This window comes from Capricornis sumatraensis, chromosome 9 (assembly GCF_032405125.1).
Source record: "Capricornis sumatraensis isolate serow.1 chromosome 9, serow.2, whole genome shotgun sequence".
NCBI lineage: Eukaryota > Metazoa > Chordata > Mammalia > Artiodactyla > Bovidae > Capricornis > Capricornis sumatraensis.
In genome coordinates, this window is record NC_091077.1 from 9,719,572 (window position 1) to 9,746,822 (window position 27,251).

Genomic DNA, 27,251 nt, shown 5'->3' on the forward strand with positions numbered 1-27,251 from the left:
ACAGGTCTCAACATCCTGCTGGGAAACCAGCTCTGTTCCTTCCACCACTATCAGTTCTGAGTCGTCATTGGGTTTCTGGTGACAAAGCCCCTTGGGTAGAGAGGGAATGGCCAGCTAGCAGGCGAGGCAACACACAGCTGAACCCCTGGAGCCCAGGAAGGATTGCTGCCCCCCTGGGTTCTGTGAGCCACGCAATTCCATCAGATTTCTGAGTCTCAGAGTCGGAAGGTCTTGGGATCTCCTGGGGTGGCCTCTGGTGCTCAGTCCCCCTAGGGTGTCTGCTCAGGTAGCCTCTGCCTCACAAAGCCAGCCCTCCCCATGGCCGGTCCGCAGCGCCCCACACTGCCTCTGCACTTTCTCGTGTTTCTGCTGTGTCCTGGAGACGCAGGTTGTGGCTCTGTGCGGCACACACTCCCACCCTGGGGCCTTCACGCCCTCTGGAACTCTAAACCTGCAGGCCGTGTCTGCTGCCTGTGGGGATGTGAACCGTAAGAGAGCCTCTTGTTCTGTTCAGTGTTGTGTTCTGGTGCCCAGCCCAGTGTCCAGCAGGCTCCCCTGGGGGGTGCCGACTGAGCACCAAGCTGTCAGGAGCCTCAGAGCACTTTCTCTGTGAGTCTGTCCAGGTCTGCAGCTGTCAGGGGTCCCTAGCCTGATGTCCTCATTGGGCCAGCCATCCACTGTGAGATGGGTCCTTACTTAGGCCATGTCTCTCAGGGAGTGGGCATCAGGCCATGTTGGGAGTGCCTTTCACCTCCAAGTGAGATTTGAGAGAGGAGTTTTGGAAGAGCTACTGGGAGCCCTTGCGCATTCCTCAGCTTAGTGGAAGGAAGGGGGTCACCGCTGACCCAGCCCTCTCTGCTTCCTGTCGAGTCAGCCCTCCCAGCCAGGAATGGCATGGTGTGGGCCGCAGTACAGGCGCCGCCCCCCGGCACCCAGCAGCCCTCATGGGCACGGCTTCCCCTCCCTCTCCCGCCTCCAGGATGTGTTCGAGATGCGCTTTGCCAAGATGCCAGATGAGCCTGAGGAGCCTGCCGTGGCCGTGTCCTCCCCAGTGGTGCCGCCGCCCACCAAGGTCGTTGCCCCGCCCTCCTCCAGTGACAGCAGCAGCGACAGCTCCTCAGACAGTGACAGCTCCACTGACGACTCCGAGGAGGAGCGAGCCCAGCGGCTGGCCGAGCTCCAGGAGCAGGTGAGGACGGAGGCAGCCCAGTCTCCTTCTAGCCCCCACCTCTGGCCTTTCCAGTCCGTGGCCCGGGGGAGCCCTGCTAGAGGGGGGTGTCCGCATGATGCCCTTGGCTTTGCGTGCCAGCAGGTCCCCTTGTGCCTCGTCAGGTGCATGTTGTTCATACTTACATGTTCCCTGTGGGTATGGACGTGGGCTGACATGGCTGTTCTCTGGGCAGAAGTCAGGCTTCTGAACTTTCTGGTGTCTCGAAGGAGGTGGTTGAGCCAGTTTGTCCGTCTCCTGGGGCCTCTTGGATGCTCATCTCCCTACAGTTTGGCCTTTAGAGCCCAGACATGTCTATACACTTGCCCAGCTGCTTTAGGGACCAAGGATGGTCATGAGGCTTGAGTGTCAGCTCCTTGTCAGAGCTGGTCTGCCCTGGGGGTTCAAGGGTCTGGGTGGGCCTGTGCCCCGCGGATATCTGGTGAGATGACAGGTCATGACAAGAGTGTGTCTTGCTTGTCTGCACCACAGCTCAAAGCCGTGCACGAGCAGCTTGCAGCGCTTTCACAGCCCCAGCAGAACAAACCAAAGAAAAAGGAGAAAGACAAAAAGGAAAAGAAAAAAGAAAAGCACAAAAAGAAAGAGGAAGTGGAGGAGAATAAGAAAAGCAAAGCCAAGGAACTTCCTCCCAAAAAGACCAAGAAAAATAATAGCAGTAACAGCAGCACGAGGTCTGTGGCCACCCCGCCTGACAAATGCCCCTTCTCTGGGACGGGCCCTGAGGGGAGGATGGTAGGGCATGGTGGGCAGCCAGACACTCCCAGCTCACTGGTCTTGGTCTCAGCCACGGCTCCGCACTCACAGAGGGGTGTTGCCAGTGTCCCCTGTCCCCTGTCCCCTGTGAAGACCGCTGGGAGAGGGTGTAGAAGCCTCCCCAAGCCCTAAATGAAGGGATGGGTGCCCACCTTTCCTGCAGGGACTCATTCCTAATGGTATCTGCATCACCCCTTCGTAGCAAGAAGGAGCCAGCACCCTTAAAGAGCAAGCCCCCTCCCGCCTATGAGTCGGAGGAAGAGGACAAGTGCAAGCCCATGTCATATGAGGAAAAGCGGCAGCTGAGCCTGGATATCAACAAACTGCCTGGCGAGAAGCTGGGCCGTGTGGTGCACATCATTCAGTCGCGGGAGCCCTCCCTCAAGAACTCCAACCCCGACGAGATCGAGATCGACTTCGAGACCCTGAAGCCATCCACCCTGCGTGAACTGGAGCGCTACGTCACCTCCTGTTTGCGGAAGAAGAGGAAACCTCAAGGTGCCCTTTGGCCCTCTGGGGTGGGGCTGGGGTGTTCCCAGTCCCGGGTAAAGAAGAGGGCTGGCAGGTGGGGTCCAGCGCTGCCCTTGCACCCCTATTAGCCAAGCCCCATTAGCATCTTTAGTTAACTTGGCCTTCCAATCCTGGCCCTCTCACTTTGCAGGCTGTTTAAATTTCTGATTATGAAGTCTGTGTCCTCGACATAGAAGCCTCTGGAGGGTGGTGACATCAAACTCGACCCTAGGCTGTGGGGCGCCTTTCTTGACCTCTCTGGCAGATGGCCCTTGGGGTCCTGAGGCACCCCCCTCCCTCACCTCTCTGGGGTCTCTGGGGTGGGGGGCATGGCTAGGAGGAAAGCATTAGATTGGCACTGCGCCTGCCTGCTGTCTTCTCTAGTTCCTTGTGATCCGCTCTGCAAGTCTTCCAAGTGGCTCTTCGGTGTTATCGGTGCCTTGTCTTGGCTCATGGTTTTGTCTGAGGACCAGTAGGATTTAGAATCTGAGTCAGTGTTTTGCACACAGCCTTCATTCCAGCCCAGACTGACTTGGGGTCCTTGGCACCCCCTCCCCTCTGTTCAGGGTGTCACACAGTGACACCCAGCCTCACTCTGCACACTGAGGTGCTGGGAGGGCCCCTGGGGCCTTTTCCTTGTCTTGCTTTGTCTCTGGTTGTGCCCCCTTTAGGTCTTCTCCCTGCTGCCAGAAAAGTAGCTGAGGGGGCACACTCCCAGCAGTCCCTTGTTAGGGAGTCCCCTCCTGTCCTGGTCTCCTAATCCTCGGTGAACCCTGTGAGGGGGTATTTTGAGAGATTGAAAGGGCCTTGAAAGTTGAGTATAAGCCAGGATTTCAACTGGCGTGAGTGGTGGTAGGCTAGCTGCGCCCTTGGGAAGTGTGGGTTGGGCCAGGGTCTGGAAGGCCACCAGCCAGTCTTTGGGAGCAGCCCTTTGGCTCATGGGGCTCTGGGTCCTGCCTGACTCTGTTGTCCCTGTTGCTTTATTGCAGCTGAGAAAGTTGATGTGATCGCTGGCTCCTCCAAGATGAAGGGTTTCTCGTCCTCAGAGTCGGAGAGCACCAGCGAGTCCAGCTCCTCTGACAGCGAAGACTCTGAAACAGGTTAGGTGTCTTTGATGTAGTCTCACCACACTCCTGCTTGTGTTCCACTCTATGTCCAGGCTACCAGAGAGCAGAGACGGCAGTCATAAGAACCTGCTGGGCCCTCCCATCTGTCCATCTGGTCACCCTGTTGGCCTCTACCTGGGGTGGTGGGTATCCCAGCACCTACCTCCACCCCACCCCTGACCTGGGCTGGGGCTGGAGGCAAGTAGCCAGTGGTATTGACATTGCAGAGCCCTGGGAAAGGAGGAATGGGGGCAGATGATGGAATTGATCTTCGCGTGACCCTGCCCAGCCTCAGAGTCCCCCAGCGGCACTGTTGCACGCACCTCGGCCCTTTCAAGTGATGTGCTTTGGCAGGTGTGGAGCAGCCTGCTTTTGGCCCCGCTGTTCCCGGGGCTTAGAGTGCTGCCGTTCTTCCCGGAGTTTGCTCGCTGCTGCATTGGCTGCTCCTAACTGCACGCACTTGGACATGCGTGTCCTGTACCTCTAACAGTTCCTTCTCCCATGCTCCACGGGTGTGCACGTGTGCCCCCTGGTGCGGCTGAGCAGCAGCCTTGACGTGGGAGGCGGGGGCAGGTGGAGATGCCAAGAGCTGTGCCTGTGGTGGGACAGGAGATCTTTCCTCCAGACAAGCATTTCTGGTTATTCTCAGGGGAGCTGATGCTCAGACTGGCCCAAAGGGGAGGCTGGGAAGAAGCCTGGTGGCTAGGCTGCTCAGTGAGGTGGAGCTGACTTCCTGTGTCTGGATGCATAGGGTTGTTGGTGGGCAGGCAGGTGCCTTCATCGGCTGAGTCGACAGTCTGCAGACCACCCAGAGCCTGCCGTGGGCCCGTCCCTCCAGGCAGCCTGCAGTGCGCACATCCACAGTGGGCAGCAAGACTCCTGGTGTGCTCTTCCGTGTACCTAGTCTTGTCTCTGATACTTTACTGTAACTGGAAGGAAACGAGAAACTCCACTTAGTTCACATAGATAGATAATGTGATCCGGCGGTGCCGAGGAGGTATGAGGATTATTTGCAGCACTTGAGAAGAGTGGTGCTGCTCTGAGGTGTGTGGGTCCTGTGGGGCAGGGGCCCCCTGGACCTTGTCACTGTCCCTTTTCCTTTGTAAGGACACTGTGTTTCCCAGGTGAGGGGGAGGGGAGCCTTCTCTAGGACATCAGTGCTCTGGACTACCTCCTTTCAGTGGGCCCAAGTGATGTGAATTCCATTGAGGATATTCTGTATTTATTGAGCTCCTGTTGTATGCAGAGACTGCTGTGGGTAGTTTGCTGGTCACCTCTGTATCCTTTACCCTTTTTTCTTTCTTAGTAACCAGCTCCCTCTTCCAGTGCGTTTTAAAAATATGCTGGCCAGTAGGGGGCGCCACACCCCGTGCTTGCTGAGGCAGAGTGGGGCCTCAGGCCAGGGCCCAGCGCGCTCGGCAGGGTGAATTGCTGTATTTTTGGGCCTAATTAGCATTCCAGGTGGCTGCTGACTTCTCACTCTCAGTTCTGGCCAAACCTCAGGTTTGCCTTTGCTTCTGGGGTTTTGGACCTCCTGTGTTTTCTAGCAGCCTTCTCCTACTAGGGGTGTTGCAGCCCTTTCCCCTAAGGATCTGAGCAACCAGAGAAAACTCCAGAGATTGAAATTGGCAGAGGACCTGAGGGCTAAAACCGTGCCACCAGGCCCCGCCCAGCGTGGTGCCTTAGGGCGTTGTGACCGTCACACCCCGATGTCCCAGTCTTGAGTCCGGACCGTGGCTTTTGTCCCTGACTCCTGAGCTTTTGAGTACCCTGCACCCCGCCTGATGCCGCCTCCTGTGGAGTAAGCATGACGACATTTCCAGCAGCTCTCTGCTGCTGCCGAGATTTTTTTTTTTTCCTTCACATTTTTTCCTCCTTTAAAGAAAGTGGAAAGATTGTGCAACAAGTAATCTGAGAGTCCTGGGAACAGCTGTCCTGGCGGGAAAAAGGGCAAGATTTACAGTCTTGGAGCCGCCAGCCTGCAGGCTCCCAGGCTCCAGCAGTCTAGCCCTGGCGGCTCCCTCGGCTGCCTCAGCTCCTTCTTCTCCCCAGGTGCCCTCCCTACCTTGAGTTTTGTGAGGCTGTCCTTTGACTGCGTGGTTCTGGCTTTTCCTTTGCCATCTCTGTGCTCCGGGAACTGACCCGAGAGCTTCTGCTCTTGGGAGGGACCAACTCTGTAGGTTTGTTCCCTGCACCTCAGATGCTACAGGTCCCACGTGGAAACCTGTGCCCTGGTTCCAGGGGATGGGCTGTCTGCCACCACCCTCCTGCACAGGAAACTGCTTACTTGCTGAGTGGTTCCTCGTGTGGGGTCCATGGAGCTGGGTAGATTGCTGTGACTAGGTACAGGTGGTTCTGCCTTGGCAGGGAGGACGAGTGGGGGCCTGGTGGGGGGGCCACTGGGGGTGTTTCTCTTGGTCTCTGGGGGCTTAACTGTTTCGCCCTTCTTCTTGTGTTTCCATTTGGATTAGAGCTGAAATTCCTGAAGGGCCTGTATTTGTCAGTTCTGCCAACACAGCCCCAGGATTCGAATCACCAAAAGAAACTGACCAGAGGCACTAAATTGGGGCTAGGGCAGTGGTAAGTGGCCTCATCTTTGGCCACTGTTCGTAGACAACTGCCAACTGCTCAGGACAGGGGGGCTGGCTCTTGGGACAAGGCTCCTGTTCAGGGATGCAGTGCATCCACAGACTGGGGTCGAGGGTCTTTCTGCCCCAGACACCGTGTGCTCCTCCTCCCGTAAGCAGCACTGTTGGCCAGACCCACCACATCTTTTGAACCCAACTGTTACCTGAGTCATAGTCTTCCATTGAGCTTTGATTGCGATTAAACTCTGAATCTGCTTGAGAGGTTTAGTATTGGGACAAAGACAGTGGTACAAGGGCCACCCTCCCACTGCCCTGGAGCCAGCGTAAGCTGTCGCCCCATCCCATTGCTGATTGACGTCTGGCTCCTCCCGAGTGCTACCCACAGGTTTTATGGGAACACAGGGTTGGACACCACCTCCTGTCCCTCTCAGGAGCATCCCTAGCCTGGGCTGGGATAGGAGTTCAGAGCGTTCTCCTGGACTTGGTTTTGGTCTTCTGGTTGCAGACGGAGCACACACCAGCTATTTTAGTCTCCTGGTTTCCTTTTCCCAGGATTGGAGCATGTGGGTGTTTCTTAATAGCTCCAGGGGGAAAAGGAATGTTTTATGTTTTGGAAAGACTTGAGCTGGAAAGTGCAGACAGAGGCCGTGGGGCATACTTCCTAGACAACCAGCCTCAACTTCCGCGACCCTGGGTCTTGGAATGACTCGGTTCCTGTCCCATCTTGAGGCCTCCTGCTGCCCACTCCAAGGGTGTGATGCTTGCTCTTGGGGAAGGGCTGAGTCCCTGGCGGGGGTGGGGGTAGGAAGAGATCTGGAGGATGGGGCTATAGCCAGTCTGTCTGCAGTGCCAGGCGACCCCTCACACCCACACACATGCAGGGAGGGATGCGAGGGCTTCCCGGGCGAGGGCGCGCCTTGTGGAATGTGCCTTGAATGAGAGAGCAGCCGGTGGGCGGGTTTTTCCCACACACACACACACTTGGGGACCATGGGAGTGCAGTGTTGGTTGCATCCGTGATTCTAACAGAAGCATCTGCTCTGCTCTGTGGGTGGGAAAGAGCCCCAGCCCCTCTCCCCAGTCAAAGGAAGCTGCATTTGATGCCTGGGAAAAAAGAAAGGACAACTTTCTTCCTCAACTTTTTATTTTTAATTTGTTTTCTTCCTTAACAGTGTATGTCATTGGCTCCTGTTTTTTATAATTTTGCTTGTTTCTTGGAGTTCAGAGGAATGCAGAGGCTGTTAGCTAGAGGTCTTACACTCCAGAGCTCCTTTCTTAGGGTCATTCCCTCCTTCCAGCTGAGCCCCAAGGCAGGGTCAGCATTACCTCGCTGAGATAGGGTGCAGAAAAGTGGATCCTGGGGGGTAAGGACAGAATCCGTGGGTGCCCAGTGGGTGTGGCACACCACGCAGGACTTCAGAAGTGAGGCAAGGAGAGGACAGGCGGGATAATCTCTCAGCCGCAGAGCCCAGCAAAGGAGACCCCAGCACGCAATGGGCACACGTGGAGCTCGTTACTGGAAGCCGTTCTGTCTAGAGGCATGAGCAGGCTCAGGCGGTTCTGGAGACATCCGTGCGTGCCTGATCCGAGGCCCTTCTTAGGGGAAGGTGGGCCTGTCCCCACCCGCAGCTGGCCAGGCAGGGGTGGAACTCAGTTGCGGCGCTGTCTTCTCGTGCCCTGACAGCAGGCGGGGCACCGGAGGCTGGCTTGGTCTGCAGTTCTTCTGTTCTTTATGACTTGAACGATACATTCCACACCATTTCTCTCACACTGGTTTCTCTCTCCCTCTACGTAGGTCCTGCCTAATCATTGGACACGGACTCTTAATAAAACGGTCTTCAGTTCCAGATTCCTTCCCAGCAAGCTATAGCTTAAGTCCATTTTCTTCCGTGAAAGGGACAGGACTCCATCAAGTTATGGAATTCCTCAGAGCCCTGGGCCTTGTCCCCCGGGGTGGATTAGTCATGTTCAGCAGCTCACATCTAGTCCCGCCTCCGGGAAGGCTGCCTGCCTGGCCGCCCGCCCGCCCGGGCCTCCTGTGTAAAGACTGCCTGGCTGTTCTGCCCAGCCTCCCTGGTCGTCTGGGGTCCTCTGAGTGGGTGGCATCTCCCAGAGGGTGATGACAGTCCCCCTGCACACACGTTCATGCGGTGCTGCTCTGTGTGCAAGGCCCCATCACAGACGCCTTTTCTGTCTCCACCCCTCCCTCTTTTGGGGGGACTCTGGATCCTAACTGCTTCCCTCCTGGACCTTCCGATGATGTTAGCCCAGGGAAGATCTCACTCAACTCAGCCTCAGGAAGAACATTGTGACATCTAGAGTCTCCCCAAGTGAGGAGCGAGGCTTTAGAGGCGAGGCCAGCTGGGCCCAGGGCTCCCTGGGGCTGTCCCTCAGCCTGCCTTCTCTGGTGGCCCACGCGGCTCTGTTGGCCAGGGTCGCCCACCAGCCACAGCTGACTCACAGCCCCCTGGAGTCCTCTCTGTTTCCATCGTTCCCACTGTTGTCTGTTGGGCATCTTCCCAACTTCTTTGGCCTCTTCTAAAGTCGCACAGGGAAAGTACCTCCTAGGCGGCCTCCTTTCCCCTCCCTTCCCAGGTACATAGACGCAGACCGCAGGAGCTGCCAGGCAGGCCGGGAGAGAGGGACGTCTGGGGAGACATGGCCGTGCTGCCGGCGGACCTGACTCCTCCAGCCCACAGTCCTCGCCCCCACTAGGGGTCGGGATCAGGGCTAGTAGCATGAGAGGGCTGGACCAGTCAGTGGTGAGGGCATTGGAGCCTTTGGGCCCTTTTCGTGCACATGCAGGTACTCCTCTCAGTTCAGCCCCCAAGAGTGATGGGAGCTGCTGGGTGGGCCACATTATCCAAGCCCTCTGAGAGGCACTGGATAGGCTTTTTTTTTTTTTTTTTTTGGCTCTAAAAATAAACATCAGCCCTTTTTTGGTCATGAATCCAGCATCTCAGCAGAAAACTGCCTGGCGTGAAAAGTCCCCTAAGGAATAGTGTTTGTTTTAAGTGTAGTTCGTGTGTACTTCGAGGCCTGACCGTCTCCTGGCATTTTGGGATCAGCCTCCTCCTGCACCTGGGAGTGGGCTTGAGGAGGTGCAGTTGGCCAGCGCCTGCGTGGAAGCCCTGGCCCTCTCCCCAGCTCCTTGGGACCTTGGGCCCAAGCAGCTGTAACAGCCCCAGACTGGCCTTGGCCTTGGGTTCTGCGCTCAGCCTCCTCAGAGCCCCTCGGGCCCTGCAGTGATACTTGGGAGTTCCTCAGCTGCTCCCGGATCCTCCAGCCGGTCAGCTTCCAGTTGAGCTCATTTGCCAAACAGACTATTTTGAGCTGCCCTTTGGCCTGTTCCTGATGTGTTTCCAGTACTGCTTGGCCTGGCTTGGGTCCGGGGGCTTCATGCCCAGAGATTCCCACAGGACAGTTGGGAAGCTGCTGGCATTGTCTTTCTGGGAAGATTCTGCTGTCTTGGAGCAAATGGCAGGCTAGATTCCCATGGCGTCAGCCTGTGTGCCACCCCACCCCTTCCCACTCATGGGCACAGAGGCTGTAGCCCCAGGCCAGCTCTTCCTGTGTGATCCTTGCATCTTCTATGTTCAGGGGTCCTGTCCTTGCCCATGGTGCTTCCGTCTGACAGAGAACTTGATCGTTTGATTCGGGCTGGCACCGGTGCCGCAGGAAGAGCAGAGCGAGCAGAAGCCCGCCCACCCTTTCAGCAGCCTCCAGTGTGCGGGCGGTGGGCGGTGCCAGCCGGGCCTGAGAAGTTGCTCTAGGGAAGGGTGGGAGGCTGGGTGTCTGCCGGTGCGGAGGCTTCCAGTCGATTCAGTTGAGGGGGCTCTGCACCTCTGCCCTTGCCTTCGGTCCTGTCTCCTTCCCTTAAGTTGTGGGGGAGTGGGGAGGAATCAGTGTTTTAATCAGATTTTACAAAAACGTTTTAATTCTTTGTACAATTACCATCCTATGTAAAGCTGAAATTTGTGTTGAGTTCAAGATGTTCATGGAATAAAGATCACACAGTACTTGAGGCCATCTTCATGTAACCCTTTCTAGAGAGTTTTGTGTGGGGGGTGTCTTGGGGCTGGTGTGTGGTGAAGTTGTGCACTTCCTGTCTTGTCTTCCTACCACGAGGCGAGTGGTGCACTTGAGCCAGCTGTGACAGCCCCAAATAGGCTCCGGCACCCCTTGGTCCCCGCCGCCGGCCCCTTGAGTCCTCTGGTCCTGGTGGTCTGCTGGGTGCCTTCTACCTTCTCTCCCGCTCTAGGCCAGCCCCACCCCATACTTCTGTGCAGCCTGGGGGTGATACTCCTGGTGACCTTTCTAAGGCAGCTGATACCCACTCCCTGGATCCTTAAGGGCCCCATTGCACTTTGTCCCCACTAGTTCCCCAGGTGGGCCTCTCTCACTCATGGCTGCAGGGAGATGGTGAGGGCTCAAAGCCACTTGTCCTTCTTCTGTGTTGGAAAAGAAGTTTTCCTTACTAAGGTCATGAGATGACAGGCCACCTCAACCCCATCCAACCTTCTCCCTGCGACACAGTGTCCTATCCTGGTCATACTTAATGCACTGACCACTTTCCCACCCCAGGCCCCCCAGAGGCAGGCCAGGGTGTGAGCAGCTGCCGCCAGCCTCCCTTGAGGTGCAGTTTCTATTGCTGGAATCCACCCTGGGAGGGGAGCCCAGCCTGGGAGAACGCCCCGTCCTCTTCCTCCTGTGTGCAGTGCTCCAGCATTGTGTGTGCAGGGTCCCCTCGGCCCTGGGCTTCCAGCCTCTGTATGGTCCAGCGCCCCTTCACCCCGAGGCTCCCAGACACCTGGCTTGTGGCCCAATCCTGCAAATTACCCAGACTGCTCCCTTTCATACGTGTGACTCAAGAGTGTCCTTTCTACCAGGTCTCATATGTGACCCGTAGAGTCCTGAGCCCTGTATCCTGGCATCTTTAGTATCTGGGTTTGGGGCTGGGCCTGCAGTTCCTCCACCCCAGGTGTCCCTAGTCACTGCCACTCATGTAAAAAGGTGTCTAGCCGCAGAGTTCTGTGTCACTGTCTTACCTCTTGTGTGGAATGGTGAGTTCTGGCAGGGCACGAGGTCTCCCTCACCCCTTTAAGTGGCACGCTGCACCAAGGCCATACGCCTCTCCAAAGCTCCCTTAGCACTGCCCTCCATGAAGCAACTACCAGCGGAGCTAGCCCCACTTTGGGCAAAAAACGTGTCTTCCAGCACCAGCGGCAAGAGCCAGCACCCTGGTGAGGAGCGCAGGGGAAGCCAGGCGAAGCGACAAGGTGCCTCTCAGTGACAGACACCCCAAAGGCACCACGGGCGGGGGTCCCAGCTCCCACCTGGTGGTTGGTGGCTTCACTTCCCAGCCCTGGAGCCCTTGCCAGTCTTCCCCTCCCTGTCTCCTGCTCCAGGATGTGCACCCAGTGGTGTTGGGCGAGGGGAATCCCGTGGGCCAAAGCTCCTTAGCGTGAAGCTCTATAGAGTGGGGGCAGAGGGGCTCAGGCTGGCTATCGCACACTCCTCACAGAGACGGGCACACCCCAGATGTGCCCACACAGTGGCCGGCACCAAGCCACAGGCTCCTGAGAAGCAAGGACACGTACTTTGTCTCCCTGCAGCACGTGAACCGTGTTCCGACACAGGGACTTCTCTGAGGCCGGTCTCCTGAGAGGAAGAGGAGTCTGGCCAGTGGCCGCCGCCTCTGCTGGCCACAGCATTGAGTGCCTCCCTCATTGGTTCCTGGGTCGTCCAGAGAGGCTGGCTGGCTGGCTGGCTTGCCTCTTTGCCTCTACAAAGTGCACACGCTTGTCAGCACTTCCCACTTGTCAGCATTCTCCTCACCTGTCCCACAGCTCTGTGGCCAGGGCCTTGGCCCATGCTGGCACCCGCGGTCCCTGTCACCCCAACCTATATATTTCTGCTTGGGACAATGGGAAGGCGCAAGTGTCACAGGACAGTGCAGCTGGAGGCCGCCGAGTTGTTACTTCTAGTCTGTGTGGCTGGGGCAAGTCCTTCGACTTCTCTGAGCCTTACTTTGCTAGTTTCTTAAATGGATAAGATCATTTCAAGCACCGTGGTGGTCCCAGGGTGAAGCAGGTTGGGGTGCGGATGCTCAGATCCCTGTGGAGGCCTCTGACTAGCCAAGAAGGGGAGATGGTTGGGCCAGGAGGTCCCTCGTAGCTCAGTCCCCCACACGTTTGGGTGTGCTCTTGTCATGAAGCTGGTGGTCTGGAGTTTGGCGGGGAAGCTAGGCATGGTCCCCGCTAGGAAAAAAGCCACAGGCAAATGGGTAGGTGACACTTACACATCTTTCTCTCCCCTGTGACCCCCCCCCCCCAGACGGAACCCGGTCACCCTCCCTTCTCACTGTCACTTGGCCCTTCTCCTGAACTCAGCCTCTGTTCTCTCCTCGCTCCGCGTGGAAGGCCTGCTCCCAGTCTCCCTTAGAGCCTCACCGCCTTCTCTTTACCTCCACAGAGATGGCTCCGAAGTCAAAAAAGAAGGGGCACCCTGGGAGGGAGCAGAAGAAGGTAGGTGGTTTCAGGGGTGTCTCTGAGCAAGTGGGCAGTGGCTGCCTGCCTGTGTGGGCCCTGGCGGGGAGGGGTCCCGTGTCTCACCCGGACATGTGTGGCCTGCCTCACGTCAGCCTGTCCTGTCTGTCTGCAGCACCACCACCACCACCATCAGCAGATGCAGCAGGCCCCGGCCCCGGTGCCCCAGCCGCCGCCGCCGCCGCCCCAGCAGCAGCCTCCGCAGCAGCCCCCGGCCCCGCCCCCGCCCCCCTCCATGCCACAGCAGGCGGCCCCCGCGATGAAGTCCTCGCCTCCGCCCTTCATCGCTGCCCAGGTGCCTGTGCTGGAGCCCCAGCTTCCAGGCAGCGTCTTCGATCCCATCGGCCACTTCACCCAGCCCATCCTGCACCTGCCTCAGCCCGAGCTACCCCCTCACCTGCCCCAGCCTCCTGAGCACAGCACTCCGCCTCATCTCAACCAGCACTCGGTGGTCTCTCCTCCAGGTGAGCGGCGACCGCGCCCGCGTGGGTCTTAGCACGGTGACAGGCTCCTCTGAGCGGCGGGTAGAATCCCTCTTAGCCTCAGCTGTCTGGTCACTCAGGAGATTAGCCACTCCTTGGGCCCATTCTGGAAATGATGCCGGAAGTGTGGACAGGACAGGCCTTGCGTAGAGAGACAGTGCTTTGGTGCAGAAGATACTGATTCAGGTCTGCTGGGCCAGGCCTCACAGCGTGAGGTGGGAAAGGATGGGACTCCTCTGCAGCTCCCAGTCAGGGGTGGGAGAGCACGAACTCTCATCCTGCAGGGGTTGTGGGGATGAGGAAAGACCTGGAGGGTGAGTGGAACGGTTGGAGGGCAGGGAGGAAAGCTGGGGGCACGGAGCACCGGGCAGGATGATGCTTGTTCCTGTAGCCCTCCCTGGATGTCATCCTGACTCTCAAGTTCTGGGGAAGCCTAGGAGGGTGGGGAGAGGTTGCCAGTTGAAGGGAGACAAGTCAGAGGGCGGGGTGGAGGAGAAAGGCTGGGCTGGGGGCCGCACAGTGTGTGAGCCTCACCACCCGGCTCCCATCCTTGCAGCTTTGCACAACGCGCTGCCTCAGCAGCCATCACGGCCCAGTAACCGAGCTGCTGCCCTGCCCCCCAAGGCTTCCCGTCCCCCCGCTGTGTCGCCCGCCCTGGCCCAGCCTCCCCTCCTCCCGCAGCCCCCCATGGCTCAGCCCCCCCAAGTGCTGCTGCAGGAGGATGAAGAGCCACCTGCCCCACCCCTCACCTCCATGCAGATGCAGCTCTACCTGCAGCAGTTGCAGAAGGTGCAGCCCCCCACGCCACTACTCCCTTCCGTGAAGGTGCAGTCCCAGCCCCCGCCCCCCCTGCCGCCCCCTCCCCACCCCTCCGTGCAGCAGCAGCTGCAGCAGCAGCAGCCGCCACCGCCACCGCCACCCCAGCCCCAGCCCCCACCCCAGCAGCAGCACCAGCCCCCGCCCCGGCCTGTGCACATGCAGCCCATGCAGTTCCCCACCCACATCCAGCAGCCCCCGCCACCCCCCGGGCAGCAGCCACCCCACCCACCCCCCGGCCAGCAGCCACCCCCGGCGCAGCCCGCCAAGCCCCAGCAAGTCATCCAGCACCACCCTTCACCCCGGCACCACAAGTCAGACCCCTACTCCTCTGGTAAGTGTCCCGCACGGCCCCCGGGCTTTGGGGAGGTTGGCTCCAGGCCCAGAATCTCGTCCCCGAGGAGCCGGGTGGGTCAGCTGGGCGCGGCAGGCTGACATGAGCTCGGAGCTGAGCCTCGTAGGCTCTGGTTTGGTTGGAGAGAGGCAGCTGAGGAGGGGCAGTGACACTTCATGCAGTGTTTTAATCAGGTGTGCATCTCGCTTGCAACCCGAGGTGACAGATGAAGGCCTCAGTTGGTCAATTTTTTGGAACTCAATTCCTGCTAGGAACGGGAGCCGAGAGTCCAAGGAAGGCACCTCCTCTGCCTCTTGGGGTTGGGGCAGGCTTCCTGGAGGAGGTGACCAGGATGAGCAGGAGCTAGTTTAACAAACAGTGGGGTGTAAGGTCCAGGATGAGCCAGGAGCAAATCTGGGCAACAGGGGCTCTCTGGATACCTGCCTGAAAAGGTGCTCTGCCTCTGGTGTCAGGAGGATCCCCTGGTGGAGCTGGAAACATGTCAGGGAGAATTGGGCTGAAGCTCAAAGGTAATAAATAACTTCCCTGGGAAACGGTTCGCGTCTTCTGCTCCCAGTCTGTAGCCTGACCTCAGCTGCCCATTCTCAGTCAGCAGCATCAGACAGGCCAAGCCCTCCTGCCTTTCCTGAGTACTTGTTTTCTAGGTGTCTCTGACCTAAACACTCTGGCAGTATTCTTGTTGATGCCTCATGGTGTGGTGACATGTGAGTGTCAGAGCTGAGGGTCCTGGGCTTGGCACATGCAGCCTGGCTTGAGGGATGCTGTGGGTGCTGCCAACAAATTGAATAAAGCTGTTGGCTTTAGGCTGTGACTATTCCTAAACCTGGTAAAAGCTGCCAGGTGCCAAGTGGCTCGCTGTGCACCCTAAGCTGAGAGCAGCTGGCTGTCATTTCTAGGAAAGACCAGTAGTGGTCCCAGCCCCTTGTAGACGGCTGGGGGTTTCCTCAAGCCTGAGACCAGGGGTGGGCTGGTGATGAGATATCTTTGGAAGAGTCAGCATCTGGGGCAGAGCAGGTTCCCTCTGGCTGCCTGTGCTTACAGTCCCTGGACGCATTTCCACTTGAGTTCTGTGGCCTGGACTGGGTCACAGGGAGTGATGTGTGTTGGAGTCCAGCTGGGGGCTCTGGGTCAAAGGCCAAGTTTTTGGAGGCTAAGGAGGCTTGGTAAGCATCCCTGGGGAAGGCCAACTTGCAGGCACTGCCCCAGGCTGCTGGGCTCCCCTTTAGGTGCTGCTGGGTGAGCCACCAGGAGTCAGGAGATGCCTCCGTGTCACAGGCCTGGGAGCCATCAGCTAGGTCCACCTCAGGAGGGGCTCCCAAGGGAGCGACCCGCCCGGGGTTGGGGGTGGCTTGTTGGACTTGTGTGTTTGTGGATTTCTGGCAGGCCTGGGCCAAAGCTGCCTGGGTCCCCCAGCATTGGCTTGGATGAAGGTGGGTGTGCCAGCCCACTTTCTGCAAGAACCACGTGTCCATTGCCTGTTCTACCGTTCTGCTGTGGTGTAGGCCAGTCCCAGGCTTCTCCCCACTGTGTGGGCCTTGCAGGTTGAGTCGTGTTGGGGAGGTTCCTGGGGGTCCGGCCTTAGACCCGAAGCAGCTGTCCAGGCAGACTGGCATAGTCACATGGGGACAGCTGGGTACCAAGGCTGCCTGCTCTGTGGGGTTACTGACATCCCTCGTGTTTGACCCAGATCATACCATCGGACCACCTGAAGAACTTTTAAAAAGGACATAAGTCCAGACCCCACATAGGCCCAAATGTATCTGTACTTCTTAAAGTTTCTTAATGAAGGCTGTTTTTCCTGACACACAGTGGTGTCAAACAACCAGGATTGAGTTCATGGCTCCGTAGAGCCCTGTTCTACAGTGAGCGCAATGAACACAATGAGCTCAGCTGGTGAAGAATCCGCCTGCAATGCAGGAGAGCCCGGTTTGATTCCTGGGTTGGGAAGTTCCCCTGGAGAAGAAATTTACCCATTCTAGTATTCTTGCTTGGAGAATTCTCATGGACAGAGGAGCTTGGTGGGCTGTAGTCCATGGGGTTGCAGAGTCAGACACAGTTGAGCCACTAAGCACAGCACAGTCAGCGGAGGGCCCAAGGTGCCAGGGGCTGAGCTGTTGTGGGACTTCCCTGGCTGGGCTCAGGGCCTGTGACCTCCACACCAGACTGGCTGATAAGCTCCTTGTTCCTTCTCTTAGGTCACCTCCGTGAAGCCCCCTCCCCGCTTATGATACATTCCCCCCAGATGCCACAGTTCCAGAGCCTGACCCACCAGTCGCCACCCCAGCAAAATGTCCAGCCTAAGAAGCAGGTAAAGGGCAGGGCTGGGCATCAGCCCCCAGGGGTGGGGGCGGGCGGGGCCAGAGGTGGCTGTCTGCCTCACCGGCTCCCATGCCTGTGCTGTCCCAGGAGCTCCGAGCGGCCTCCGTGGTGCAGCCCCAGCCCCTGGTGGTGGTGAAGGAGGAGAAGATCCACTCACCCATCATCCGCAGTGAGCCCTTCAGCCCCTCACTGCGGCCGGAGCCCCCCAAGCACCCGGAGAGCATCAAGGCCCCTGTCCACTTGCCCCAGCGTGAGTGCCCTCTCCAACCCCAGCAGAGGTTGAGGGCCTCCGGCCTGCACTGGGTGTGAGCTTTGTGTGGGCCGGTCAGCTGTGCCCTGCTGAGGTGGGTAGGGCCCAGGCCCACGGGCTGTTTGTGTTCCAGGGCCTGAGATGAAGCCTGTGGATGTCGGGAGGCCTGTCATTCGGCCCCCTGAGCAGAATGCACCCCCACCAGGGGCCCCAGACAAGGACAAACAGAAACAGGAGCCGAAGACGCCAGTTGCACCCAAAAAGGTAGGAGCGGTTGGAGCCGCGAACGCTCCTCACTCCCATCCCCCCAGGGCCCCTGGGGAGCTGCCTTGGTGGGCGCATCCTCAGACTTCGGGCCTCTCGAGGAGTCTAGGCACAGCAGAGTGTTTCACCAGCCCTGTGGTCTGTCTGTCTCACAGGACCTAAAAATCAAGAACATGGGCTCCTGGGCTAGCCTGGTGCAGAAGCATCCCACCACCCCATCCTCCACAGCAAAGTCCTCAAGTGACAGCTTCGAGCAGTTCCGCCGCGCAGCCCGGGAGAAGGAGGAGCGCGAGAAGGCCTTGAAGGCGCAGGCTGAGCACGCAGAGAAGGAGAAGGAGCGGCTGCGGCAGGAGCGCATGAGGTGGGCGCGGGATCTGGATGGGGCGTGGGGCTCCCTGGGCTCAAACCCGTCCCCATGCGGACGCTGACATGGAGCCCTGCCCTGCCTAGGAGCCGGGAGGATGAGGATGCGCTGGAGCAGGCCCGGCGAGCCCATGAGGAGGCACGGCGGCGCCAGGAGCAGCAGCAGCAGCAGCGCCAGGAACAGCAGCAGCAGCAGCAACAGGCAGCTGCCGTAGCTGCTGCCGCCGCCCCCCAGGCCCGGAGCTCCCAGCCCCAGTCCATGCTGGACCAGCAGAGAGAGCTGGCCCGGAAGCAGGAGCAGGAGCGAAGGCGCCGGGAAGCGGTGAGCCGGGGCGGGGGGAGGTCTCTGCTGGGCACTGCTGGGAAGAGATCCACCCCTGGGGGAGTTGAGAAAGGGGACCCTGAGGTCCAGGAGGTGGCAGGGTGCAAGCAGAGAGCCGTTGGGCAGGAACTTGGGGCCGAGCACTCCTTGTTTGTGCTGTGCTGGCCCTCTGGGCCTGCAGGGTGCTCAGGCCCGATTCGGGAAGTGCTGCAGTGTGGGCTTGTGGGGAGAGCCATCGCTGGAGGGCAGGGCACCGAATTTCACTTCCTCCCACCCTCCTCTCTCCTCCAGATGGCAGCTACCATTGACATGAATTTCCAGAGTGATCTGTTGTCAATATTTGAAGAAAATCTTTTCTGAGAGCACCTGGGTGACTTCTGACTTTGATTTCCTGGCAAAATGTTGACTCTCCATAGTGTTAGGGGCAGCAGTGGAGGCAGTAGCAGCGGCGAGGGGTTGTCTCCAGGCCTGGCTCTCCTGCATGCTGTGCCTGGGGCAGGCCTGGTGGGCAGCTGAGGATCGCAGAGCCTGTCTGCCTTACAGCCAGCCGGACGTCCTGCCACCCCCACAGGACGTCGGCACAGGGCACGCCTCGCCATGAGCAAGTGCCGGCTAGACCCAAGCCCCGAGTCCCCGCGTGTGGGGCAGAGGCCCTTCTCTCTGCCAAATGTCTACACAGTATACACAGGACATCGTTGCTGCCGCCACCGTGACTGGTTTACTGTCCCCAAGAGCGTGACGTTCGTGACGTCCTGCCCGCCGGGAATCCTTTCCCACACCCCAGCTGCCGCTGCCCACACCCAGGAGACCAGGGCAGGCTTGCAAGAGCTGGAGGTGGCAAGGGCGCTGGCCCATCCCCTTGCTGGCACTGACTTTGCCTTGAACAGACCCCACCCCTCCCCTCCCCTCCCCCCACAAGCCTTTAATTGAGAGCCGCTCTCTGTAAGTGTTCGCTTGTGCAAAAGGGAATAGTGCCGTGGAGGTGTGTGTGTGTCCATGGCAATCTGGAGCGAGGTGACTGTCACACGCGTGTGTGTGGGCCGGCCTTGCCTGGCGAGTGAGGCCACCAACCAAAGTCAGTTCCTTCCCACCTGTGTTTCTGGTTTTGTTTTGTTTTTTTCTATATATATATTTTTTGTTGGATTCTATTTTATTTTTAATTCTTTCTTCTCCTCCAGACACAATGGCACTGCTTATCTCTGAAATGGTGTGATCGTCTCCTCATTGAGCGGCGGCTGCCACCGCGCTGTGGGTAGTGTGTGACCGTGGCTGTACTGTGTAGTGAAACATAGTTGGCATATCTTTGTTTGAAGTTTGTTGGTGACTCCACCAAACTGGTGTAAAAAAAACTCAAAAAAAAAAAAAACCCACACACACAAAAAATACAAAACATACAAAACACACAAAAAAAACTGCCTATATTTTACTCAGTTTCAAACTTTTACTAGTCTATTTTTAATTATAAAACCAGAAAACTGCGTTTTCTTATCCTTTTTTCCTCCCCCCATTTGTTGGCTTCTTTTTATTTTTAACGTAAAATCTGTTGGGGTTTTTGGGGTTTTTTTTTTTTTTGAGTTTTTTTTTTTTTTTTAAACCAGGAGAGGAAGGGCCAGGGGGTGAGGTGGGTGCAAGGGGCCATAGGCCACAGACTAAGGCAGAGACTCCCTGCCTGGCGCTTGGCCCTACCAACTGGCTGCCCCTTCCCGACTTTTTTTTTTTAATTTTATAATTGGAGCCCTTGGTGAGGTTACGCGTGCCATGGAGAACCCACTCTACACCATGACGCTGGCGCCTCAGTGTTGGCCAAACTCTGGAGTCGTTGACTGGTTTGACTTTCATACGGTGAATATGCATTTGGTCTGTACTGATCATGGAATAAACACATCTCTCTTTTTTAATGCTGGCGTCTCCCTGATATTTCTTTGTGAACCACCTGCTGTTGCCTAGGCTAAGTCTCCCCCCCCCAACACACACACGTACACACACACACACACACACACACACACACACACACACGCACGCACCACCACGGTATAAGAACTACCGCATGGGACCACCTGGCCTGTCCCTGGGCAGGAGCTGCCCCCTCTAGACTGAAGCTGTTAACTGGGAGCCCAGGTACCCCTTCTCCCTGTGGAGTCAAAGTTGGTGACATGCTCCAGCAGAACCTGGCCAAACTCCAGACAGTATTCTTTCCCTTCCTCCATCCTGATCTCGTACTCACCCAAAGGACTTGAGCCACGTCTCCCACCTTGCCTGCCTCTGCCGAACTCCTTTCATTTAAGCTCAGGGTTAACAAGATACTTAGATAATGTACATCCCCCCCAGATAGGGTCCTCACCCCACTCCACCCCTAAGCCTGCCGGGTGGACACCCTGCTGGGCCTGCCTGTGCACCCATCTGTACACACATGCCCCAGCCACAGGGCAAGGGCAGTACTCAAGAGCAGCCCCCAGGATGTAAGACGAAAGTTTATCACTTAACACGTATGCAAAGACACAGTGGTTGAAACACTTCCAGCACTGTTTATTAACCCACATTCTCCTTTTTTTCAAGCAGAAAGGCCCTGTATCTTGGGTTTGGGATCTGCCAAACGTCCCAACTGATGGTATATGTAGTTCAGGCATTCAGCCAGAGACCTGCCCCACTCCTCCCCCCACCTTCCCCCTCCCACAGCACTTCCTTATAAACAAACCACTGTGCTGGTTCAAGTGTGACTTATATTTTGGTTCCATGGGGTTTCTTCCTTCTCATCCCACTCTCATTTTTTGTTCCGTGTTTTGTTCAGAAACTTCCCCAGGCCAAGTCTGTTTAGCTGGAGAAACGGTTTTGTCTGCACCTTCCTTCTAAAGATTTAACTCTGCCATGGCCCTCTCCACACCTCCTTGAAGGGTGTTTCTCTAACTGGGTTGTAATTAGATCTACTATTTAATTTCTCTGGCCACTTCCCATCCCCTCCCACAGTACTAGAAATCTTAGTTCTATACAAGAGTTAAGAGGTGTGTACGAGCCCATACTGTACTGTATGCACGGATCGCTTGGCCAATAATTATGTCAGTGAATCTGAGACTTGTATTAAACACTTTAGACATTTGTAGAAGGGAATTCGTAGACTTTTCACTTATATACTAAAAGTTTTTTTTTTTTTGTGCAGTTCTCATTGCAAAAATAAACATTTGTACTGAATATAAAATTATCATCCTGTGACTACTGCTGTCTCTTTGTCTAAGGGTAGAGCTTGGGGATGGGTCTGCATAGGGGGAATTTAGGAGTCGGTGTTCTGCAGAAGGGAGATCCACAAACACTCCCCAGCCATGGCTGGTGTGTGCAGCAGCCAGGTTAGAGGCCTCAGGAGGAGGGATTCCTGGATCAAGTGGTTGGAAAATTGATTTGATGGAAAATATAAGTGAAACCAAAGCCACGATACAGGCTAATTGTACAAGAAAAGGTAGGTGATAAATGCGAGGTGAACAAATGTTTGTATATCACCAAGACAAGGAATGGACCTATCTGAACACTGACCTTAAGTATAAAAGAAAAAAAAAACAGGTGTATAAATGTTTTCCTTGAGAAACCAGGAAACTACACTGGTTTGACATGTCCTCACAGCTCCGACATGCCTGTTCATGCCTACACCATCCCCAGCCCTCCTCTACTGGCTGCTGTTTTCAAGTTTGCCCTTTCCCAAATTTGGATTTTTATTACAGATCCAAAGCTCTTTCAATTTTATACTGATTAAATCACTACTGCAGTATTTGATTAAAAAAATAAATAGGGACCTATGAACTTAATATAGTCCCAGGACAAATGTTGAGCAGCTTTAATACAAAGGCAAGGTTAACTGGTAGATGTAAGGGAAGATTTGATGATGATGTTCAGTAGCTAAGTCGTGTCCGACTCTTGTGACCCTGGGGACTGTAGCCCACCAGGCTGCTCTGTCCATGGGATTTACCAGGCAAGAACATTGGAGTGGGTTGCCATTTCCTTCTCCAGGGGATCTTCCCGACTCAGGGGTCAAACTTGCATCTCCTGCGTTGGCAGGCGGATTTTACCACTAAGTCACCACGAAAGCCCTTGTAAGGGAAGATGAGAGGTGACAAAATGGGGTAAAGTTAGAGGGAACCAGTAGGAAAACAACATGGATACGGTTCCTGCAGTGGTGGTGACAATGACAGTCAATGCCCCAAATTGGTAATCAAAAGATAAATCCACATAAACACATTTAGAGATGGCTATTAATAAATACCGAAAATCATCCCAAAGGCTGCCTCTGGTTGGAGGAAGAGGTGGAGCCCAAGACTGCTATTTTTCTCAAGTCCTTGATTGCTGTTGAGTCAGCTGTTAGGCTTCAGGCAAATGACTTAATACTCGAATTTCAGGCTCTTGGTTTATAATACAGGAGGATGATAGTATCTACACTTAGTAGGATTATTATCAGGGTTAAGTAAAGAGTAACTTTGAAATGTTTAGGATCTTGGGAGGAAGATTGCAAAACTGGAGGAGGAAGAAGCTACCCTGCCGGGCTTCTCATCCAACCCTACTCTTTTTCCTCTTTTGGCCAGAGCCCCAGTGATTCGACCAGTCCGATTCTCCAGCGCCCGGGCCGGGCCTGCCCTCTAGGAGTTAAGCTCCGGTCTTCACTGGCTGAGTCCCGGTCTCAACAACTGCGGATTGGCTCCGGGGGTGTAGCCTGCACGTCAATAACCGCCGCTATCCAATCACAGGCGTACAGGGGCGGGCCAACGGATCCGCTGGACCAACTGGAGCCGGCGCGGGGTCTGAGCCGCTGGACCACCGTTGGAACCAGAGCTTAGTGTAGGTGCTGCCAGGTCCCTCGGAGTCAGACTGAGGGGAGGGTCGCGCGCTCCAGGGAGGGGAGCTCCTGGGAGATGAGGGTAGCGGCAGAAGCTTCCGAGGCCTCCTTGGGCCGCGGCGACAGCCCGCGATTCCCTCCTAACCTTCGCCATGGCACTGCTTATCTCCCTTCTTCCGCTTCCGGGCCCGCCTGACCCGCCATATTAGGTTCTGACCCCGGCCCCTCGCCTCATTGGCCCGTAACCAGGCCGACTCCCAGCTCATTGGTCCATCCCTGTCACCGAATCCATCCAGACCCTGCCTCGGGCCTTCTCCGCCCAACTTAGGCCCCGCCTTCTTAGGCTCCATCCTCATTCCCAGTCTCCTAAGCCGCGCCCCTAGCCCATATAACGCTCTTAGGCCTAGTTGGGGCCCACCTTTCCAGCTAGTAGGCCGCACTTACCCTGCATTGCCCCGCCCCTTTGCCCCAGACCCCGCCCATTTCACCCACAGCGCCTCCTGTCTTCTGTTCATGCAGGACCCCAGTCTCCCTCTAGACTTTAGACCCCGATCACCCAGCCAACTCTGTCGTCCTACTAGACCCCCGCCCCTTAAGACTCGCCTAAGCCTTTCTAGATCTCTCCCACAGCCCGAGTCTTTAGCATCCCTTCTCCCCAAGACTCCACCCCAATCACCTGAGTCTGGTCCTCGCAGCCTCCTCCCTCGCACCTCGAGCCTTGCTCCCTGCCACTGTCGCGCCCAGGTGTTTATCTAGCACTTTGTTGAGCTGTAAGCCACGGCAGTTTCGGTCTGAGCCGCCCGCCTCTTCTCTCGGTGCGTTCGGCAAACCCCGACGACACGGAGGGGCTCCAGACCAAAGGCGGCGAGCTCGCCAGCCCAGATCCCGCCTCGCTGCTGCAGCCCGCGCCCCTCGCCCATACCCCAGACGTCAACGCGGTAGTCCCGGGACGCGGAGACATGCCCGAGCTGGTGGTGACGGCGCTACTGGCGCCCTCGCGCCTCACTCTGAAGCTGCTTCGTGCCTTTATGTGGAGCCTCGTGTTCTCAGCGGCGCTGGTGGCTGCAGCTGTCTATGGTTGCATCGCGCTCACACACGTGATGTGTCGGCCGCGACGCGGCTTTTGCGGGCGCCCCCGGCACACCCCACCGGTCTGCTTGAGCGACCCCACGTTGGGAGAGCACTGCTTCCTGATTCTCAGGGTGAGCATGATGAGGGGAGAGGGGCGGGAGGGGGCGCCGTCACCGGGCTTTCGAGGGTCAAGGATCCTGGAAGGCCGGCCCATGTTGGACAGGTGCGGAGTGGCAAATGGTTGAATCCAAGTCTAAGTACGCATGTGACCCGGTAGAAGGGAGGTGTTCAGGCCCGGGGAAGAGGGGTTTCCCAGGTCTCAGACTGTGCCCTCCCCCAGAGCTCGGGCCTGCGCCTGCACTATGTCTCCGCTGGACGCGGCAAGGGGCCCCTCATGCTGTTTCTGCATGGCTTCCCTGAGAACTGGTATGTCGGAGGCCCAGGGTCCTGGGACGCACAGGACCGGATGCGGGAGGGAGGGGTGGGGTGGGGAGGGACGGGGGTGGGGGGTAGGGTGGGGCGGGAGGTGTGGAGCTTGGACCACTAGAGCACTGAGGAGGCGGAGAAAAGGGCTGGGTAGACTGGGAGCCGCTAAGGCAAAGTATATCGGGCCTAGACCGGGTGCTGGAGGACAGGGGTCCACACGGAGATAGATGGAGACAGGAGGCCCTGAAGGGATGGGACGAAGAAATATCCATGTTGAGGCTGCCCAGAATCCAGGGCGCAGCTGATCTGCTGTGGTTCCCCATCCTCCCTTCTGCGAAGTCCTGGGCAATAAAGTGGGGGTCACCCCAGGGTCCCTGCTGGGTGTCATGCAGAGGTGCTGCCCTGGTATCCTGACTCAACCTCCCTCCCTGGCCCGCCTAACAGGTTCTCCTGGCGCTACCAGCTCCGGGAGTTTCAGAGCCGTTTCCACGTGGTGGCTGTGGACCTGCGGGGATACGGCTCCTCCGATGCGCCAAAGGATGTGGATTGTTACACCATGGACCTGCTGATGGCAGATATCCAGGATGTCATTCTGGGCCTGGGTAGGGAGGTGCCCCCATCCCAGCCCTGGCCCCCCTCACCCCTGCCTCACCACTATCTGACATCTCACTTAAACAGTTTCCTCTGACCTCCCTGCCAGGTTATTCCAAGTGTATCCTCGTGGCCCATGACTGGGGTGCACTCCTAGCCTGGAATTTCTCCATCTACTACCCATCTCTGGTGGAGCGAATGGTAGTGGTCAGTGCTCCCCCCATGTCAGTGTACCAAGGTGTGTCGGGGAGTCCTGGATGCTGGTGTGTGCTTGTGTGAAGGGGTGTGTATGTCTGTGTCAGCACTTCTATGTCTGTCCACCTTGTCACCACTCTAGGGTCTGGGGGCACAGTGGTAAACCTGGGTTCCTTCCCCCATGGTGTTCTCAATCTATAATCCATGATGGTACACCTAGGAGTAATCCACATGTTTGTGAGCACTTACAGGTTACAATTGGTTTTTTCCCCCCCAAGATCTATTTATTTATTTTTGGCTGTGATGGGTCTTTGTTTCTGCACGTGGGCTTTCTCTAGTTGCGGTGAGCAAGGACTACTCTTTGTTGTGGTGCACAGGCTTCCCATTGTGGTGGCTTTTCTTGTTGCAGAGCATGGGTTCTAGTGTGTGGGCTTCAGTAGTTGTGACATGTGGGCTCAATAGTTGTGGCTCCCAGGCTCTGGAGCACAGGCTCAGTAGCTGTGGTCCACGGGCTTTGTTATTCCACAGCATGTGAGATCTTCCCAGACCAGGAATTGAACCCAGGTCCCCCTGCATTGCAGGGTGCATTCTTAACCACTGGACCACCAGCAAAGGCCCTACAATTGCTTTGACAAGGAGCCTGCATAGAGTAACCTACACAAGCCTCCTGGGCTTCTGAAAATGTTGTTATCCCATGGTCCAGTTGGGGAAACAGAAGCAACTACAAAATAACATTTGAGGTGTCATTTCTCTGGCCACCCAGTGTCCATCACATCAACTAATTTTAAATCCCAGAATTGTAGTCAGAGCTGTATTATTTCTCTTTCTTTTTTTTTTTGTTTCTTATCTGTCTCCGTCTCCAGCTTCCTGAGGGCAAGAGAGTTTTGTCTGTTCCATTCACTGCTATATCTCCAGAGTCTAGAACAGGGTCAGGAGGTGGTCAATAAATGTTAGCTGAATGAGGCAGGAGAAACGCATTCAGACATGGCAGGGGGAGCACGCCAGTGGCTCAGGGAGCTCCTGGGGACTGTGGAGGAAAGTGCCCCCATTCTGTGGGTACAGTGGCCACTTAGGAGAGAGACAAGCTGGGGCCCTGGCCGAGAGGACCACTGAGTGTCCCCACAGGCTCAGGCAGGCAGCCGTGGTGTTCCTGAGTCTTGGTATATCTATGTGCATGATCTGGGTATGTGTCAAGTGCAGAGGCGTGGGGCCCGCAGAAACCCAGGCCTCACACCTGCCTCCCTCTCCCTACCCTAGGCTACTCTTTGCACCACATCGGTCAGTTCTTCCGTTCCAACTACATGTTCCTATTCCAGCTTCCCTGGCTGCCCGAGAAGCTGCTATCCATGTCTGACTTCCAGGTGCAGTAGGGTGAAGGCCCAGGGCTGGGTGGAGGGTCGTGGGTTGGGACTGAAACCGGCGTCCTGTTGTATGCCCAGATCCTGAAGACCACCCTCACCCACCACAAGAGGGGCATCCCACAGTTGACCCCCAGCGAACTTGAAGCCTTCCTTTATGACTTCTCACAGCCTGGTGGCCTCACCGGGCCTCTCAACTACTATCGAAACATCTTCAGGTGAGGACCCAGGGCCTGACAGGCTCAGGAGAGTTGGGGGCATGGGGGTGGGGGTGGAGCAGCCATCCTTCTGCCTGTCTGTCTGTCTGTCTGTCTTGATCATAGGACCTTCCCCCTGGAGCCCCAGGAGCTGGCCACACCCACACTGCTGCTATGGGGGGAGAAGGACCCCTATTTTGAGCAAGGGCTGGTAGAGGCCATCAGCAGCCGTTTTGTGCCAGGCCGGCTTGAAGCCCACATCCTGCCAGGCATGGGGCACTGGATCCCCCAGACCAACCCTATGGAAATGCACCAGTATATGTGGGCCTTCTTGCAAGACCTGCTGGACTGATGGCCCTAGCTCACTGGCTTGCATGCACCCAGGAGTTCTCACACTGGCTTGCATGCTCCCAGGTTGTATATATACGGATGGACTCTTGATGCACACAGGTGGAACTCCTAGACTGCACACAAGTGCTTCTGTGGATACGCTCGGGCACACCACCCTCATATGCTCACATACAGGCAGGCATGTATGCACGTGTGAGCAAGCACTTTGACCCCTGGGAACCAGGTATGCCTCTCTGCGGAGCTAGATACTGAGTGTCCTACTTCTCCTCTCCATGAGGCCCCACCCATCTTGCCAAAGTCAAAGCCCAGAGCTGCGTTGACCATGAACTTAATGATCTTTCTGTC

General features: G+C 56.9%; 2 protein-coding genes across 2 annotated transcripts in view; both read left to right on the forward strand.

Moving 5' to 3' along the window:
• Positions 1–19,730, forward strand: part of BRD4 (bromodomain containing 4) — a 33,601-nt gene extending 13,871 nt beyond the window's left edge. The window contains exons 7-19 of the mRNA XM_068980438.1: positions 980–1,189; positions 1,700–1,899; positions 2,184–2,479; positions 3,481–3,591; positions 12,660–12,712; positions 12,849–13,197; positions 13,772–14,365; positions 16,582–16,694; positions 16,793–16,955; positions 17,089–17,219; positions 17,375–17,580; positions 17,670–17,904; positions 18,196–19,730. Of these exons, the coding sequence (XP_068836539.1) occupies positions 980–1,189; positions 1,700–1,899; positions 2,184–2,479; positions 3,481–3,591; positions 12,660–12,712; positions 12,849–13,197; positions 13,772–14,365; positions 16,582–16,694; positions 16,793–16,955; positions 17,089–17,219; positions 17,375–17,580; positions 17,670–17,904; positions 18,196–18,264 (2,730 nt within the window). The 3' untranslated portion in view covers positions 18,265–19,730. The remainder of the gene's footprint in view (positions 1–979; positions 1,190–1,699; positions 1,900–2,183; positions 2,480–3,480; positions 3,592–12,659; positions 12,713–12,848; positions 13,198–13,771; positions 14,366–16,581; positions 16,695–16,792; positions 16,956–17,088; positions 17,220–17,374; positions 17,581–17,669; positions 17,905–18,195) is intronic.
• A 2,942-nt stretch (positions 19,731–22,672) lies between these two features.
• On the forward strand, positions 22,673–27,251 carry EPHX3 (epoxide hydrolase 3). The gene is made up of 8 exons (XM_068980957.1): positions 22,673–22,719; positions 23,348–23,919; positions 24,129–24,214; positions 24,659–24,816; positions 24,915–25,043; positions 26,258–26,361; positions 26,440–26,576; positions 26,682–27,251. The coding sequence occupies exons 2-8, from the start codon at positions 23,677–23,679 to the stop codon at positions 26,905–26,907; spliced, it is 1,083 nt and encodes a 360-aa protein (XP_068837058.1). The 5' UTR covers positions 22,673–22,719; positions 23,348–23,676; the 3' UTR covers positions 26,908–27,251.

Excerpts from the sequence above, each read along its gene's own strand:
- EPHX3 (XM_068980957.1), top strand. The coding sequence starts at position 23,677 with ATGCCCGAGCTGGTGGTGACGGCGCTACTGGCGCCCTCGCGCCTCACT. Across the intron at positions 23,920-24,128 it reads ACTGCTTCCTGATTCTCAGG|AGCTCGGGCCTGCGCCTGCA; the intron begins GTGAGCATGATG and ends GCCCTCCCCCAG. Across the intron at positions 26,577-26,681 it reads TACTATCGAAACATCTTCAG|GACCTTCCCCCTGGAGCCCC; the intron begins GTGAGGACCCAG and ends TCTTGATCATAG.